The 18,371-nt window shown below is 35.6% G+C and overlaps 1 protein-coding gene across 7 annotated transcripts in view; it reads left to right on the top strand.

Moving 5' to 3' along the window:
• Nucleotides 1-18,371, top strand: part of PPARG (peroxisome proliferator activated receptor gamma) — a 130,956-nt gene that overhangs the window by 43,761 nt on the left and 68,824 nt on the right. Inside the window, exon 1 of one of the 7 annotated variants that reach the window (XM_072785086.1) lies at nucleotides 13,919-14,106. The exons of the other annotated variants lie outside the window; for them this stretch is intronic. Coding sequence (XP_072641187.1) covers nucleotides 13,953-14,106 — 154 coding nt within the window. The 5' untranslated portion in view covers nucleotides 13,919-13,952. Of the gene's footprint in view, nucleotides 1-13,918; nucleotides 14,107-18,371 lie in introns of those variants that run through there. 7 annotated transcript variants of the gene reach the window in all.

Genomic DNA, 18,371 nt, shown 5'->3' with positions numbered 1-18,371 from the left:
TCAACTGTTACATAGTGTCTTTCTTTTATTTAAAATAACTTTTTAAATTCTAAGAATAGTAGCTACCATTGAAAAATACGCAGAAAAACATAAAGCAAAAAACAATCATTTATAATCCATCACCCAGAAATAGCTAACAATAGCATAGCTCCTTTCAACCTTCTTATACATATATATTTTTTAATGAGTGTCCGATGGAGCTCTTAATATAACCATAAGGAAAATGGTTTTAGTGTTCTAGCAACAATAGAGAAATAATTTCTTACATTTGCAAAGACCTTTAAAACGTGAAGTTTTTTGCCGATAGTAAAACATTTAATCCTCATACTATCTCTATAAGGCAGGAAAGATGTTACTTTCCATTTTATATATGGGGAAATTAAAGCCCAGAAGTGCTCAACGACTTGCCCAAAGACATTCATAAGCAGTAAAATCTTGATTAGAACCCTGCGCTCCTTCACAGTGCAAAACTCAAAGAATTAATTATACTAGAATTTTCCAGTACCAAAAAATGAATCCAGTCTAAAGAGCTAATTGTGAGAAACTAATTTTTTAGCTGGGAAAAGACTGTAAGGAAGAAGAGTGTTGTATTTGAATGATAGTCTTTAGGTTTATATAGGGGCAGTATCCAAAGAATAGTAACCATTTTTCTTAGAACCTCTTCTGAAAGTAAAACAGGGGGTTGAGTTTCCTGTGGACATTTAAATTTGGAGTAGAATACTTTCCTGAAGGCCTTTGAAAAGACAGTGTATTATCTGTTTGGAATTAACAATCAGTCAAATCTTGAACACCTAATGCTATACTAAAAAGAATAAATGAAGTAAAAGAGAAACCCTCTCATGATTTCAGAGGACTTGACAGTATACTTGAAGGAATAAAACAAATATATATGAAACAACCTAGGTCTAAATTATGTGGTATCGACTCTATGTAAATGAATTATTAGAGGCTAGAAATAATAGATACTCAAAGAGCATTTACTTTATGCTAATCAAGAAAATATCATTAAATGTTATAAATAAGATCAAGAAGCCAGAAACAAGTCCTAGTGGATGGCAGAAAATAAGAATATACACATTCATTCACACATTAATGCAACATCCACCATATGCCACAGGTACATAGGAGTGACTAGATACATCGTTTTGAATAGAACTTAAGTTACATGTTAGGAAATAGTGAACAATAAGGTGGATGTGTGGATGGATTATGGCAACATTATTAACATACGCAGAGGTTAGGTGTGATTCTAATTAGGGACAAGAGTTTAAATAGATGAGATCTAAACACATATAATTCATTGAATAGAAGGGCTAAAGGGAAATGTTAGAAGTCCTGCCTTTCCTTATTTCTGCTTTAAGAATGGAGAATTACAACCAGAGCCATTGTGACTTGCCTGAGTTTATAAACAGAGTTAGTGGCAGACCTGAAGTTAGGGCAGAATTGAGTCCTGGTCTTCCACTTTACAATTATTTATACCATTCTGCCTCTTGACTCTTGAATTTAGCTAAAATATCTTTTCTTCCTCCCCACACCAGCTGTGTGAATACCAGATCTTAGATCCTCAATTAAAGGTTTGAATTATAATCAATAATATTATTGATTATTATATTATTATATTATTATTGAATATTATAATATTCAGTCATTAGTAGAAAAATGTGGCTTAGAAAATGAATCTGTTTCATGTCTCAAACTCAGTGACTATCTTATTTATAAGATGACTAAAAGGCTCAATGCGATTAAAATATACAACTTGGGATAAATGTTTTGTAGCCATGGCAGTGAAGATTCTGTATTTCAGAGCTTAGCTCTATCACTAACTAGCTATATAATTTTGTATAGGTCCTGCCACTTCTTTTTTCCTTATCTATAAAATATGAGGGTTAGAAACATTTTCAAAGCCTGGTTCAGTTATTTTATATAGCTATGCCTTCTTATCATTTGAATAAAAGCACAGACTTCTTTTAAGGAAAAAAACAATTCTTAGGATTCTCAGCATTCAGATCATTTTTATTGTAATGTAACTTAAATATGTACAAAACTAGCTATAAACTTTTGATGCATAGATCTTACTTACAACCAAATCAAGTAACAAGTTACAAAATTCTTAGCATTCACATTAATACTTCAAAATGGAAATGACTGCTGTAATGTGTTTTTGAGGTTCTGTGCCCTGTACAATTCAGTGCCATGTATCTTTTTTCTTTTTTAAATTTTTAAAAATTCTTTGTTCAGTGCCATATATCTGATTAAATTTTCCCTCAGCTTTTCTCTTACTGAACTTTTCTGTGAAACAATCCTGACTGTTACTGGATCTCATTTGGTTTTCGCTTAACTTAAATGAATCATCTATGTGTTAAGTCTACCTGTGCCCTTGTGTCATGAATCTTGGACAACTAAAGTAATAAACTGGGCACCATATTTGAGTTTATGAAATCATAAATACAAACTGTGAACCTGCATGTATTTGGTTACAAAATCATCCAGATAGCCAGATAACCTAAGATATAATTGTTTCCATTTTTATCATTAAAATGAAAGGAAAATTGAAAATGTAGAATTAAAAACTTTGTATCAAAAATTGGAAATAATTTAAATGTCCATCAACCATAAATGGATAGCCAAAATATGGTATACTCATATATAGCCTGACCTAGATTATTCATCAATAAAAAGGAATTTACTACCGTTACATACTATAACATGGATGAACCTCAAAACAATAATCTTAAATTTAAAAAGCCAGTGGGACACCTGGCTGGCATAGCCAGTAGGGCATTTGTTTGGCTCTTGACCTTAGGGTTGTGAGTTCAAGCTCTACATTGGGCATGGAGCCTACTTAATTTAAAAACGAAAAACAAAAATGAAAGAGACAAGACCATATATTGCATGATTATATTTATATGAAATGTCCAGGAAAAGCAAATCTGTAAAGACAGAAAAGTAGATTTGTGGTTGCATGGGATTGGGGTAGGAACTGGGATTGATTGTAAATCAGCATGGAAGATCTTACTGGGTGATGAAAATGTTCTAAAGCTGATTTATGATGATGGTTACAAAACTTGGTAAATTTGGGACGCCTGGGTGGCTCAGTGGTTGAGCATCTGCCTTTGGCTCAGGATGTGATTCTGAGGTCCTGGGATCGAGTCCTGCATTGGGCTCCCCACAGGGAGCCTGTGTCACCTTCTGCCTATGTCTCTGCTGACCTCTCTGTGTCTCTCATGCATAAATAAAATCTTTTAAAAAAACTTGGTATATTTACTAAATTTCATTTAATTGTACACTTAAAATGAATTTTTACGATATATAAAATATACCTCAATAAAGTTGTTAAAGCTTTTTATAAAGTTTTTTTTTTTAACTAGGACTTCTAGAAATATATATCCATAGATATCCCTTCCCCATGATAAGGAGACCAGGTTGAGAAAAATACCATTATAGTGGAATCAAAAATATCAGAGGTCATGGATTCTATTCTAGCTTTGACTTTGGCATTAACTTTGTATTACCTTGGGCAAGGCCTCAGCAAGTCACTTAATCTCTTTGCGTCTTGGTTTCCCCACCTGCAAATGAAGAGGGGGTTAGATTATATGTTCTCTAAGACCTCCTGTAGATACAACAACTTTATCTTCACATTTCTGTCATCCTCTCTCAGTCTCCTATTTATCATCCTCACCTTCCCTCCCTGTCACATGTTGTTTTCACAGCTCCTTTAAGCAGCTGGCATATTGCTTGTCTCATTAACTCTTGGTCACTAAAACTTCCTGACCTTACTGCATAGGTCTTTTGAGTACACAGCTCCCAGAATGTTTATCTGAAAGTTCCATACTAGACTGAATGCCGCATCATTCATTAATCTCCCAGAGGCTGTATTCTCATCCTCTGTAACTCTTATGGATGCTCTTCCATAGATAATAATACACTTCCCCTTCAGGCAGTACATGAAAGAAACAATGGACGATACAATGGAATCATCCTATAAAATTACACAGAATGAGAATCTGACCCATTGTTTTCTCCTGCTGCCTAAGGAAGAAGTTGTACTCTTTGGATCCCCATAAAGATATTGGCTTGTCCACCTCCTCAGATTCCCAAGTAACAATTAAGCAATCTGGCCTTCTTCCCACTTCTCTTTTCAATGTGTAGGATCCTTGTCAACTTGCCCAGAATGACTTTAGGCATTTTGAGCTGTTCATCTGTGCAATAGATAAATAAAAACATAATTAGAAGGAGGGCTGACTTAAGACTCAATTTTATTTTTATTTCTATTGAGAGTGTGTGTGCCCATTTCAGAACTGAAAAAGTTACTTCTTGTCTGTCTTCTTCCTTTTGTGTTCAGTAAGATGGTTCTGAATGTTTCAAATGAAAAGTTTCTTCAAATGAGGCTTATGTTTATAAGTATAGAAACATAGCATCTTACTGCCTAGAGCTGAGTATATCTGAAGAAAAGCAACCTTGGGTATAAGGAACAAAACTTGGTGTTTGGAATGTGATTTAATTAGTCCATAAACCTGTCAGGAATCATGAACTGTCTTCCTAAAGCTCTGCTGATACACAATATAATTTTGGAAGAATGAGTTAAGTTTGTATTCTACTTATCCCCTATAATTTAGGAATAAGCATTTGATAAAAACTGCAGGTCCCTGTTCATAAAAATTGTTAGGCAAAACTGTAGCATTAGTTATTTTATTAGGGGTTGATAAGTGGTTTTGTATTGCCATAAAACGAAGCAGGGGATGAGTATCTTGGTTGTAACTATCAGGACCAAAAGAATAATAGAGAAAATTGAAGTTGAAGTATAATTCTTTAGAAATGATTGAAAAAAGAGAAACTTAGATATATAAATATCTTATGATATGAACATTCAGTGAATGGAAGAAATAGATATACTCCAAACAAGAAAGTTTGGTGTTGATACCTACCATTTTAATGACAGAGAACAGATTAGATATTTATTCTTCCTTTGTAGTGGGAACTATGTTTCAGGGTATCCACATAGTTGTACTTCCCAAAGGAAAGCTCTACCTCATCAAAAAAAGTGACATTTTTCATTTCATAAACTCAAAGTATTGATTCAGGAGAAGATTATTAAATGTGTTAAAATCTTTAAACGAGCGATTGGTGAAACTGAACGTCCTCATGTGCCAAAGCCACAGCACACAAGTTGCTTTCTAGATGCAAGGAGAAAAAAGTAACCTTACAATGGAGAGATCTGACTATCATTAGTAGTCGATCTTAGCATCATCAGTGGTCAGTCATGTGCTGTGTCTCTGATGTGATCGAATGGGAAGTCTGGAACATCACCTGTGTTACATTCGAGTAAAAACTGTTTAACTGGAATTTGTAGATCTTTAAATATGACACCCAGTTTATAAGTAACACAGGCTAGAGAAGAAAGGTAAACCATATCACAGGAAAGCAACCAGATGAATCCAGGGGGGTGAAACATTCTATGTGATACCTGACCTGATCTCTTCAGTTAGTCAGTAGCCTTAAAATTAAGGAGAGGCTTTTAAACTGATTTAAGGGACAAATAACCAGATGCATTTCATTATCCTGGATTAGATTCAAGTTTGGAGCAAACCAGCTATAAAGGAACATTTTGGGTCAGCTGGGGAAGTTTGAATATGGACTGGATATTATTTGTAATGAAAATTAAATGGAAAAATAGAAAGATGAAGATTATTGACTTGAAGAAGCAGGTTACTACTGCTAGGTATCATATTTCATTTTTTTTAAATTGTAAACACTGTATGTAGGTACTTAAGTGTGTGATATATATATATATATATTTTTTTTTTAGGTTCATACATATGCTCAAAAAAAGAACCAAACACAGTTCAATATCAATGATCTATAAGTGGTAGGAATAAAATGACTTAGTTTTTAAATTTTCAACAATCAAAGTAGACTGGTTCTGTAATAATAAAAGGTTATTAAACAACCACAACATGCAGAAAAGCAACAGTGGGGGATCCCTGGGTGGCTCAGCGGTTTGGCGCCTGCCTTTGGCCCAGGGCGCGATCCTGGCGTTCCAGGATCGAGTCCCTCGTCGGGCTCCTGGCATGGAGCCTGCTTCTCCCTCCTCCCGTGTCTCTGCCTCTCTCTTTCTCTCTATATCTATCATGAATGAATGAATGAATGAAGAAATTAAATAAATAAATAAATAAATCTTAAAAAAAAAGAAAAAGAAAAGCAACAGTGTACTTTGTCTTTTAAGGAAAATAAATGTTTCCTTTGAGGAAAGAAGGTACAAAGACTAGAAAACACTTTCTTATCTTTCAGAAACATCTGGTAATAGTTTGTGGCTGTAAAGCTTTGCCTATTTGTCTTTACTCAATGTGGCATAAAGAGTCAGACCTGGCTTTGAATTCAAACTCTGTCAATCACAAGCATTTTTACTTTTGGCAAGTTACCTTATTTCTCTAAACCTCTCTTTTCTCATCTAAAAGAATAGTTGTGAGAACTAAAGACAATTGAAATAAATCAGTGCCTGGAATGGAATAGGCTCCCAAAATTATAATATTATGAATTCTTATCAAAAATTTAAATCTTACATGACAACTTGATTAATAAAGTAATAAAAAGCAGTTATCAACTGGCATTGCTGTTGCTTTTATTTAGTTTTTTTAAATGAAGTTTTCATTTTGGGATAATTTTAGATTTATAAAGAAGTTGCAGATGTATTCCAGAAAGTTCTCATATAACCTTCACCCAATTTCTCCTATTGTTAACATTTTATATTACCTGCTATTGCTTTTAAATGTGTTCTATGAACAAAAATATGTTTCATGAAGAAATGATATACAAGTGGAGTATGGAATCTTCAAAAACAAGTAGGAATTACAAGTTCACTTAGTAGAAGTAGACCACTGCATTCCTAATAGTGTTTACAGAGTTGATAGAAAATAAAGTATAAAAAAAAGAAAAGAAAGTATAACTTTATGCCCCAAATCCATTACCAGGTTCCACATTGTAGCCCTATTCAGTACTTGCTATTGTTTTCTTATTTTGCTTTGAATAACCTCCCACTGGCATTGTGAAATTCAAGTGAAGTTAAAAATAACCATACAGCTCCAACGTATTTTTTTTAATTAGAGTACTGTTACCTCAAAGTGAAAGTTTTTACATAGTAATCTCATTATTTTCATAAGAACGAAGAACTCTGTCAGTAGAAAAGACAGCTGTTTTATCAGAAGAATTCCAGAATGCTAGGATGACTCTTGAAGAGTGTATGAATGAGGCAAAAGGACATTTGTCAGCAAAATGAATTCCGGAATTGATTGCTTAAATATTACTGTATTTTATTTACCACGTTGCCATTGAATACTTTGTAGAAAGCAAAGTCTCTAAACTCTGTGATGAACTATGGCATTCTCATTGGTGATTCATGCACATTAAGTGAATCGTATCATAGTACAAATGCTTTCATCCTGATAGACTTCTAACATAATTATTAGCATTGAGGATAATGGATCGGACAAATTATTTGAACATTTTATTGCGTCATTTTTATGACAGAGCATACATAGTTTGGAGCTTTGGACTGGGAATGAAGAAAGGTGATTTCTTCTGTTCCTAATTATCTGGTAATACCTTGGGCAAATCATTTGATTTTTCTGGAACTCATTTTACTTATGTGAAAAATTAAGAGTTTGAATGTATTAATCTCCCTGGTATTAAGTTTTTATGAGTCTGTGATCTCAATATCCATATATTTCCTTTGGTATAGTTGCGAAATTGGTAAATTGTTTTATGCAAACTAAATTTGTATATAGCATTGTGGCTCTGAGCTTGCTTTAGGATGTTTGTGGAATTCTAGTGTGGTTCACCAGTGAGAAGATATGTTACCTAGAGAATCTCCATATAACTGATCTGAAAAATTAATTGTTAAAATCTGAACAGGGGAAGAAGATACTTTTTAGAGGCTTAGTACTTTACATAACATAAATACAGGTCAATTGATAATACAACCCATGGTATTTTGTTATGCTAGAAACTACATTACTGGAGAACTTCAGATATTATAGGCAAAGACAAGTTGACATACTTTAGGTGGGATGTTTTGGTTCAAAGGTACAGTAATTTGAAAAGTGTTTAATTGATCCCTAGAAAGTGGTTAGACAGGTTAGGCTCTTTTTCAGGTATTACTGGCAAGTTAACTTTTGAAGGGGGAAAAGAAAAGGAATTTTTTCATTGGTTTTCCCTTGAAATCAAAATGACGTATTAGTTTAAAATATTAATTCTATATAGAAAATGTTACTTTTTTGAAAATCTGAACCAAATTAGAGTTTTTGATTAAAGAAGAATAGACTTCACCTTTAAAAAAATAGTAATAGCACAGATGTTCTCAAGAGCAGCCTTTCTTTGTTTCTTTCCATGGGAGGATCCGGCTTGCTGTGATGGTCACAGTGGAATTTACATCTTAGGATACAGGATTATTTGTTCCTCTCTTAGGCATGTGTCCCGTTGGAACATCATTGATTCCATGTTGTGTCCTCTGTGGCTGTGAAGAAACCCTGGATTGATGCAACCACAGCTAGAAAATTAAGTTCTGAGCCCACTTTAATTGGTAGGAAAAGGCACCTATTCTGGGTAGGGGGAGCAGTGAGCTTAGATAGTCATTCTGCTTGTTCGCAATTATCTGGTGTCTTCTGGAGTATGACAGGGAAATGTCTTGTTGGAAAAGAAGAAAACCGATGTTTTTGGCAGTTCATTGGTCTCTAACTCTTCCTTGAATGATCCGTGTAAGACAGATGTGCACGCAGCTGTTCTTTCAAATTCTCAACATAAACAGAAACAATAAACATGTGTTTTATGCCAACTAGGGACACTGTGCTAGGCTCTAGAAATATGAACAGGTGTTAGGTCTTGTTCTTCCAAGAAGTACCCAACCTTTGGGGCCAGCATAAATATTCATAGCACTCGAAGCATTAAGTGAAGCGGCTTTTAAAATGGGGTTATAGCAAAAGAAAAAAAATACCGTATACACTTTTATTTTTATTTTTTTCCGTATACACTTTTATACCAATACTAGCACAGCTTATATTACATAAAAGAAAAAGAAAGCAATTAAAGCAGTTTTAAAGATTCAGTTTTACTCTAGAGAATAAAATCCAAATTTAACCCTACAGCTTCCAAGAATAACACAACACAAAAAATACTTAAGATTCTATTTTATGAAGATATTGGATATAAATTGTTCTCAACACTGAATAATGCATTAAACAACCTTATCCATATATAATACCATGTTTTCATTAACCATGGATTTTTAGACATTCTCTTGTTACTAAATCATGCACAGTTGCTATTATGTCCAGTTCATCATGGACATAAAATGTCCGTGTCCAGTTGCCTTCTCCTAAGTGTACTAAAATTTTGGGAGTTTTCTGTCTAATATTCAGATTCTCTTGGCTTAAGACAGGAATCATAAATAATACTGAAGACCAAATACTGATACATAGCCTTCTCAAATACCAAACTACATTTTTTTTCAAGTGTCATAAACAAGGACAGAATTAAGTCAGTCTTTCGGCCTTCTCACTATACAACCATTCCTAATTGTCCTCATTCTTCCTCTTGCTGTTCATGTCTACTCTACCTACCATCACATCCATACCCCTGTATCCCCAGAGTCCAAGAGGAGATGACCTCCCAACCTCTGTATCACACAAAACACTGTATCCCTCAATAGGAGAGGTTGAGTTAGCTTTTGTGCAAGTGCATAACGAAGGTGGTCTTCTACCATTGCTCCTCACTCTGCTGAATTAGCAAGGACTAGCCTTCAAAGGGGGTTCTTGGTGGGGTGGAAGGCCATAGACTTCTTTGTAGAGGTACCCTTCAGATGCGAAGCACTGAAATGCAGTTGGTGTGTAAAACATCTAGACATGGTCTACAGCTCCAACATCTTACATTACAGTCCCATTTACCAGCATGCTCTTTTATGCATCTTATTATAATACTCTTTAGATTTTGGTATTATGAAGAGTAGGACATTGTGGAATCGTTAAGGCCTTGAAGATAGAAATACTCACATGCATGTCAAAACTCTCATAATTTTCTGGTGATCATATACTGTCCAGTGATAGGAATGACTATATTTAAGCATATATATTATTTCTGATGTCAGTGTGTGCTAATTGACCTTCAAAGTTAAGTGAGCTAAAGATCACTCTTTTAGGTATATTTGGATAGTTTTGATAAATAAATTTGAACTTACTGAGGATAAGAACTTAGGATTATTAATGAATTTTATCTCCTATACCTAGAACAATATCTGGCACTCAGGAGGTATTTGATAAATATTTGAGGAAAACATGGATAGAGTAAGTCTTTTCAGTATCTCAGAGCAAAGCAGATTCCTACTTAGATACAAATGAGATTGGCTCAGTTTATTTTTGTCCATATGAACAAGTTATTTCTCAAATGACCTGGTGCTACAGTATGATACAAAATATTAAAATATAGTTACTGGGGTGCCTGGGTGGCTCAGTCAATTAAGCATCAGACTCTTGGTTTTGGCTCAAGTCTTGATCTCAGGGTCATAGGATTGAACTCCCCCCCCCCCCGCACGCCCCCCCAAGCCACACAGCAGGGAGTCTGCTTGAGATTCTCTTCCTCTGCCCCTCCCCCTACCCCCTCTCACACACTCTTTCTCTCTCAAATAAATCTTAAAAAGTTAATAAATGTTACTAACATTAAAAATATGATTCAAAATCCACATTGTGTTTTGTTAGTAACTTGGGATGTTTTCTATATTGCTTGATATCCTGTCAAGAGTTTAAATAACATTTACTTACCCTGCAATCCACATGTTGATAAAACTTGTTGATAAAAATTGTAATTTTTGCTTATTGACTATTTTTGAAATCCACAAGATAAGAACACATCCATCTTGTTCATCAAACCAGCACCTAACTCAAGGCCTGCCAATATATTCTGATTTTTTGCCAATAAATATTTGTTGAACAAATAAATGAGTGAAATACAGTGAACAAGACAGGTTGTCACTCTCAAATAATACAGTCCAAGGGGAGAAGGGAGGACAGAATGTGGTATGTGCTGTAAGACTAGATGCCATTAGATTCAGATGTTAGGGAATAATTAGCTCTTAAAAATAATTTTATATTTGAATATTTAAAGCACAGTGTGAGAACTGTTAGGAGGTTGGAAGGTATAGCTACAACAGTAGATGGACAAGTTGAATGGTGTCTGAGTGGGGAGGAAAAAGAGAATAGAAGTAACAGTAAATGAGGAATCCAGAAATTAGTCCCGTTGATAATAGTTGGAAAGAATGGATCTGTGTATTGTCCAAATAGTAAAAGATACCACTGTACAACTGGAGGACCAGGTTAAAGCCATTGGCCTCAGAAACTAAACTGAGATCCCCAGATAGAATTTTGTGGTATGAATGAGCTACATCATCATTGAAGAAATGTAGGAATGAGAGAAAAAAAAAAGTCATTGAGAAACTCCCCACACCAACTACATATCCACGAGTATTGAAAAATAAATAACACAGTTATTGACTGATACTCCTTGAAAGAGTTAACATACTTTCCTCTTAACAGCCTATACTCTCTCCCTGCGGTGACTGATTTATTAAAAGAGGTAATTTAGACACTTTTTAAAAAAGATTTTATTTATTCATGAGAGATAGACAGAGAGAGAGGCAGAGACACAGGCAGAGGGAGAAGCAGGCTCCATGCAGGGAGCCCGACATGGGACTCGATCCCAGGATCACGCCCTGAGCTGAAGGCAGACGCTCAACCACTGAGCCACCCAGGCGCCCCAGTAATTCAGACACTTCTAAGAGTAGAAGTTGATGAAGACCAATAACTAAGCTGGCCTGGGAATTAGATAGCTAAAAACCTGGATTCTAGTTCCAGCACTGTCACTACCTACCTATTTAACCTGAAGAATTTACTGTCATTTGGGGGCCTTATTTTCTTATCTTATTAACAGAGTGTTAGATTTTTATCAAGAGTTTCACTTAGGGATGCCCGAGTGGCTGTGGTTGAATGTCTGCCTTTGACTCAGGTCATGATCCCAGCGTCCTGGGATCGAGTGAGATCCCCAGAGGGAGCCTGCTTCTCCCTCTGCCTGTGTCTCTGCCTCTCTCTGTGTGTCTCTCATGAATAAATAAATAAAATCGTTTTTTTTTTTTTTAAAGAGTTTCACTCTAAGATGATATCCTTCTGCCTGTTTTATCCTTTTTATAACTCTGGCATAATTTTAACATTTTAATAAACTTGTTCTTTTTTTTTTTTTTTTAATTGGAGAGACATTGGGATCTGAGTACAAGATTGGAGAGAGGATAGGGAATCGAGTGAGAAACTGCCATTTCATAAGAAGAAAGCTAAAATTTGCTTTCCAAACTCAAGCACATCTTAGGACATTGAGGAAGAGTATCTGTAGCAGAATGGGGTTTAAATTTTTGTTATGTTTTACTAACAAGAAGGAAATTATCCTTGACTTCTACAATTGATTTTCATCTATCATATATTGAACCAAAAATGTTGGACTAGTCACACTTTTAAATATTATGATTGTGTCTGTAATACAAGGAAATTTCTCAGCATTGAGAGGGAAGGAGAAACTCCTTTATTGACAATTCAAGCTGAATAACCTAGTTCTACACACCTATAATTACCTCAGTCATTTGGACTGTCAAGGAGCTTGCTTTAACTTGAACTACCTTAGTAAAAGTTTCTTGGTTTTCAAAGGCTTTTAAGCAATATCAATGCCCAGTTCTCCACTTTATTCTGTGCTGTTGAGACCCTGTGAGCATTTTCCCCACCAGGCTGTTGCTGTGTGATTAACAGGGAAACTTTTGTTAGTTCCCCTGCAGGATGACCAGTTAGCTACTCAATGTAGATTAAATAGATAGACTTATTCCACTTGGAGAATACTGGGTTAAGTTGAAGGGAATTACTGCCATCTGGTATATCGCCCTAAGTGGGGGCATCTTTATTACATCCACAAGTCACTGCAATTCTATCAGGCCACTTATGTGACAAGTGGGGACCTGCTTCCATGCTGAAGTTTGGCACGGCTTGTGTTTCTCCTTGCCAAAAAGGGCAAAGGACTTGAGCAAGAAGCCAGCTTTCTCCTGATTACAAAACTGACCACAGTTCCTCGCCAACCTATCAGTGTGAGTCAATTTTTTTTTTTTTTTTTTTTTGGCTAATACATTATTCTTCTCAGAGAGAACTCCACTTTTTTTCATTATGACATGGCATTTATCATTTAAACATCTGCTATGTTCAGACATGGGTACAGCAGTACTGCCTTTGCCTAGTGATGGATAAACTTAATAATCAAGTGACTAAAAAAGCAAACCCTGATACACGACATCTAAACTATATCTCTCAACTACTTAATTTTATAGAATTTGTTAGTATCATTTTGGCCTTTCTAAAGTTGGCAAACAAATGCCTCAGAAAATAACATTTCAGCAGCATGCTGATGCCAAACTTTAAAATACAAGTACATGTTTTAATTAAATAGTTTTCTTCAGATAATAACAGTTTAGAGATTCAACCAGGGATGGGCAGCTACAAAAAAATGTTGTTGAAGTAAGTTTATCTGGTACTTCATAACCCAGAGATGTAAAGTTTAAGAAACAATTGAAAATTGAACAATCTCTTTGCTCCGATAGCTCTAAATACTGTACAACTCACACCCCTCACAAGACACAGAACATGTGGGTCACTGGCGAGACAGTGTGGCAATGTTTTCCTTGTAATGTACCAAGTCTTGCCAAAGCAGTGAGCAACATCATGACACAACATTTGTCACAGCTGGCTCTCTAACAGGACAGTACCAGCCAATTCAGGCCTAGTCCTTTGTGGATTTATTCCCACCTCTCCCAAATATTTGGAAACTGATGTCTTAACTCATTGGTTGTGTTCACAAGTTCTACTACTGCAAGTCTTTTTCTTTTAATGGATTGGTCTTTTGCAAGAAATAGACAAAATATCAGTGTGAATTACAGAAAATCCCTCTTCCATGCTGTTATGGGTGAAACTCTGGGAGATTCTCTCATTGACCCAGAAAGCGACTCCTTTGCTGATACACTGTCTGCAAGCACTTCACAAGGTAAAGTCAACTCCAGATACGGCTCTTGGGTTACTTTGGGCATTTATAGAATGGTAAAATTGCTCTTGTCGTTTGTTTTCCAAGTTACATTCTAGTATGAGTTGTGTCTAGGCCACTATTTTAATGTCTACTTTGCTGTGTTTGTGTTCACTTATAAGCATCAGAGCTTTGAAAAAGAAGCCTAAGCTAATCCATATTTATCTCTATGCATAGCTCCCATTTCCTGAATTTTAAGCATTAAAGGTATGTTTATATTTTTAAAGATCCTATTCATTTTTATTTTCTAGTTTTATATATTTTCCTTTTTAAAAAAATAATTTATTTATTCATGAGAGACAGAGAGAGAGAGGCAGAGACACAGGCAGAGGGAGAAGCAGGCTCCCTGTGGGGAGCCTGATGTGGGACTCGATCCCAGGACTCCGGGATCATGCCCTGAGAGAAAGGCAGATGCCCAATTGCTGAGCCACCCAGGTGTCCCTATATATTTTCCTAAATATACTTAAGGTCTTTTTAGAATACCTGGGGTGGGGGGAGTGTCCCTTTTCCCGTTTTATAGTCTTATGGTACATATCTCTCAGGCGGCTTTTATCCCTCCCACAGCATTTTTATTCCTCTTAAAGCTCTCTCAACATGTTTTTGTTCTACTTTGAAATCTAGATATTTGTACATGTTATCTTTCCAGAGAAGTGTACACTGAGTGTAAAACCAGCTTATAATCTTCTTTAGATTTCTTAGGATACCTAGCATGGTGCCTAATGCATTATAGAATAAATAGATTGTGGGGCCTCGGAGAATGTCTATTCCAAGCATTTCATTTTACACACAAAGAAAATAACATCCCTAAATGCCTATTGCATACTAAGTAAATGATTAGCTATTACTTGCACTCAAATATATAAGATTCAAGCAGATACCTCATTTTTCAAAATTCCTTTCTTGACCATTGCAAAATATAAGTTCTTCATTTCTACAGCTCCTTCTACTGGAGTTTCTTAGCACAGCTTCTTCTGTTTTGTACTGTTTCATATTTATTTCTATATTTCTGGTTATTTTTTCTCATAGATACTATGTAAAAATAGATTGTGTTAACTAGTGTGATTTGTGTTTTATAAAATAAGTGCTGAAGTGTTACAGTTAAGTCACTTCATTGTTGAAATGAATGCCTTTACATTTCAATGTGTTAATTTTTCTGGAAGCCTGAAGTTTAAACATACTAATCACTTGTTTTTTGCTTAAACACTTGGCTGTTTAAAAATTAAGAAAAAATATTTCCTGAAATACTATTTCATTCTCTTAGGGTGATTTGATTCAATATATATATCTGTCACCTGAGCCTCTTAAATATGAGTTTGGTTTCATTATATTATATAAAAATATGTTATTCTTTGTTTCTAAAAGCCATAGAAATTATTGCTATCTTTCTCCAGTTATTAGTTTAGCCTGCTGATATCAGGATAGATGTGAAATAGTCCTTGAGTCAAAATTTGATAATTTTGTCTGTTTGCAAAAAATGTGTTCAGAATGTAGTGCAATAAATATTTTAGGTTAACTGAGGAAAAATACTGTTTATGGTAAGAGATAGTTATGTGATTCCAGTTAGTTTTCATTCTGTACTGATCTCTATATATTTATGTCTTGGATTTGCCCAGGGCCTAATTGTTTTGAGTCTCAAATCCCCTTCAAAGGAATAACTCAGTACTTTTCTTCTTAATTAGTACAGAATAAAATTAATAGCAATTAAGAAATGACATATTGTGCCAATTATTTAACTTTTGTTTATATGGTCTCTGATTACTTCTTATTCATGTTGTTTTTCTGTTGAAAATGTTATTCCTAAAGGCCAAACACCTATGATTGTTAACTTCAATTGCATTTAGACATATAGGGGGGCCTGAGTGACTCAGTTAAGTGTCTGTCTTTGGCTCAGGTCATGGTCCCAGGGTCCTGGGATGGAGCCCCACCTCGGGTTCCCTGCTCAGTGGGGAGCCTGCTTCTTCCTCTCCCTCTGCTGCTCCCCCTGCTTGTTCTCTCTCTCTGTCAAATAAATAAATAAAATCTTTAAAAAAAGAATTTAGACATAATCGTCATTTGCTCTTTGAGCCTATCAGAGATGAAACACTGTAGAGTTTAGGTACTTGGCTTTAATACAGTAATTAATTTAGGTGCTCCTTCTTCTTTAGACAAGGTGGGATTGGGGGTTGTTGCAAGTAGCTCGGTGCTACTTTGAAGTAAAAGTGGCTTGTTGAGTGTGAATGATCCAGATGTCCAAGCCATATTGGTCATATTCATGAGATTCAAAAATTTATGTAGCCACTATGCCCAAAGAGGACTTCTGTGCTTTTCCTGGGCTCCATTATCGCAGTGACCTCCTGCCTTTATCTTATTCCCCTATTTTCATCATGAGCTTCTCAAGTAACCCCAAGTAACCCCATTCTGGCTCTGAAACCATTTCCACTAGTAAAAATTGGCAAGACTGAAGGGAAGCTTCCACAAACTGAAGCTGAATATGCCTCCTGCTTTTAGTGCCAGACTTAGTCCTGTGTGAATTCTATAATTTTAAAGTGTTGCACCAGAGCATTGAAAGATGATGACATGCTTGTCCTTTGGAGCTGATTGAGCAATGGAAATATGCCTTGGAGACATGATAAATGCTGCAATAGACAATCCTTTGAAACAAGCGCCTCTCCAGAGATAGGAGTGAGTGAGTGATTGCCTGCCATTTTTATTGAGGGATACTTAAACTGTGTCTCTGTAACTCCAGGCAACTATATATTTGGAAGCATTTAAATAATTGACCAAAGTTTTCATCTTTCTAGAGGTTTTAAGGGACCCGTGTAGTATCAAGGAATGTAACTTAACAGTCTTGCTTTGGCCATGTACGTTCCACGTAAATCTGAATAAGTCATTTATCCTCTCTTCCCTCTGTTTCCACATATAATAACAGATATACAGGGTTATTGCAAGGATTAAATGACACAATATTTGCGAAAGCACATCTGAATCCTATATAGACTGTATTGTTTTGATCTTCTAATATTAATTACTTATAGATGGAAAAGAAGACATATACTGTCCTAAATTGGAAACATTTTAAAGAGAATATATGGCAGGAAAGGTGCAGAATTCTTTGTGCGTCAAAATAAGTGGCACTTTTTGAGTGAGATGGGGCTTCTGCATATGCTCCTATGAATGTTTTGATGAGGAAATAATCATATTTGGAGAAAGTATCTTTCTGTCTGATTTTTTGAAAGATTTTATTTATTTATTCATGAGAGACACAGAGAGAGGCAGAGACACAAGTAGAGGGAGAAGCAGGCTCCATGCAGGGAGCCTGATGCAGAGCTTGATCCCAGAACTCAATCCTGGCACTCAATCCCGGGACTCGATCCTGGGACTCGATCCTGGGACTCCAGGATCACTCCCTGAGCTGAAGGCAGATGCTTAACCGCTGAGCCACCCAGGCGTCCCCTTGTCTGGTTTTTTCTTAATGGGGGAATTACCTCCCCTTTTGTTAAACATTTGTTTCAAAAAAGATTGAATTTCCAAAAGTTGAAATCATTCTTTGGCCCTAAATGAAAGCAACAATTACATGGTTTCTTCTCTAAGACATTGAAAAACTATCTTAGATTATAATATTCTTTATGATGAAGATTTTGGTCATTGACACAGCTCTGAATTTCATAGTCTCACATTAATAATTCTGGACTTTTTTCTAGGATTTTACTCTTGTCTGTATTAATATTTTTCTTTAGCATGGCTCTATTTTATCATTTATTTCTCTGATTTAACTATTCATATATCTTTTATGATCAGCAGGACTTAGTAGATTTGGTAGAGTTCTAGACTCTGAGAATTTCCCATGTTTCCCAAAACTGTCATTTCTCTTGTGCTTCCCCCCAAATTATGAATTTTAGGAAACACTAAAAACAAATATCATGTATATTAGATGCTTATAAGAAAAAACAGTATTAAAAAATTTTTTTTAATTTTCCCCTGGCATCCCTAAGGAATACAACTTGTCTTAAAAGCTACCTGACAGCAGCTAGCCATTTAAACTATTCATCGGGGCACCTGGGTGGCTCAGCAGTTGAGCATCTGCCTTCAGCTCAGGCCATGATCCTGGAGTTCCAGGATTGAGTCCCTCATCAGGCTCCCTGCATGGAGCCTGCTTCTCCCTCTGCCTGTGTCTCTGCCTCTCTCTCTCTCTCTCTCTCTTTCTGTCTCTCATGAATAAATAAATAAAATCTTTCGAAAAAATAAATAAG

This window comes from Canis lupus, chromosome 19, assembly GCF_048164855.1.
Source record: "Canis lupus baileyi chromosome 19, mCanLup2.hap1, whole genome shotgun sequence".
Taxonomy (NCBI): domain Eukaryota; kingdom Metazoa; phylum Chordata; class Mammalia; order Carnivora; family Canidae; genus Canis; species Canis lupus.
The sequence above is the reverse complement of the archived record's forward strand: the minus strand, read 5'-3'. Positions and strand labels throughout refer to the sequence as shown.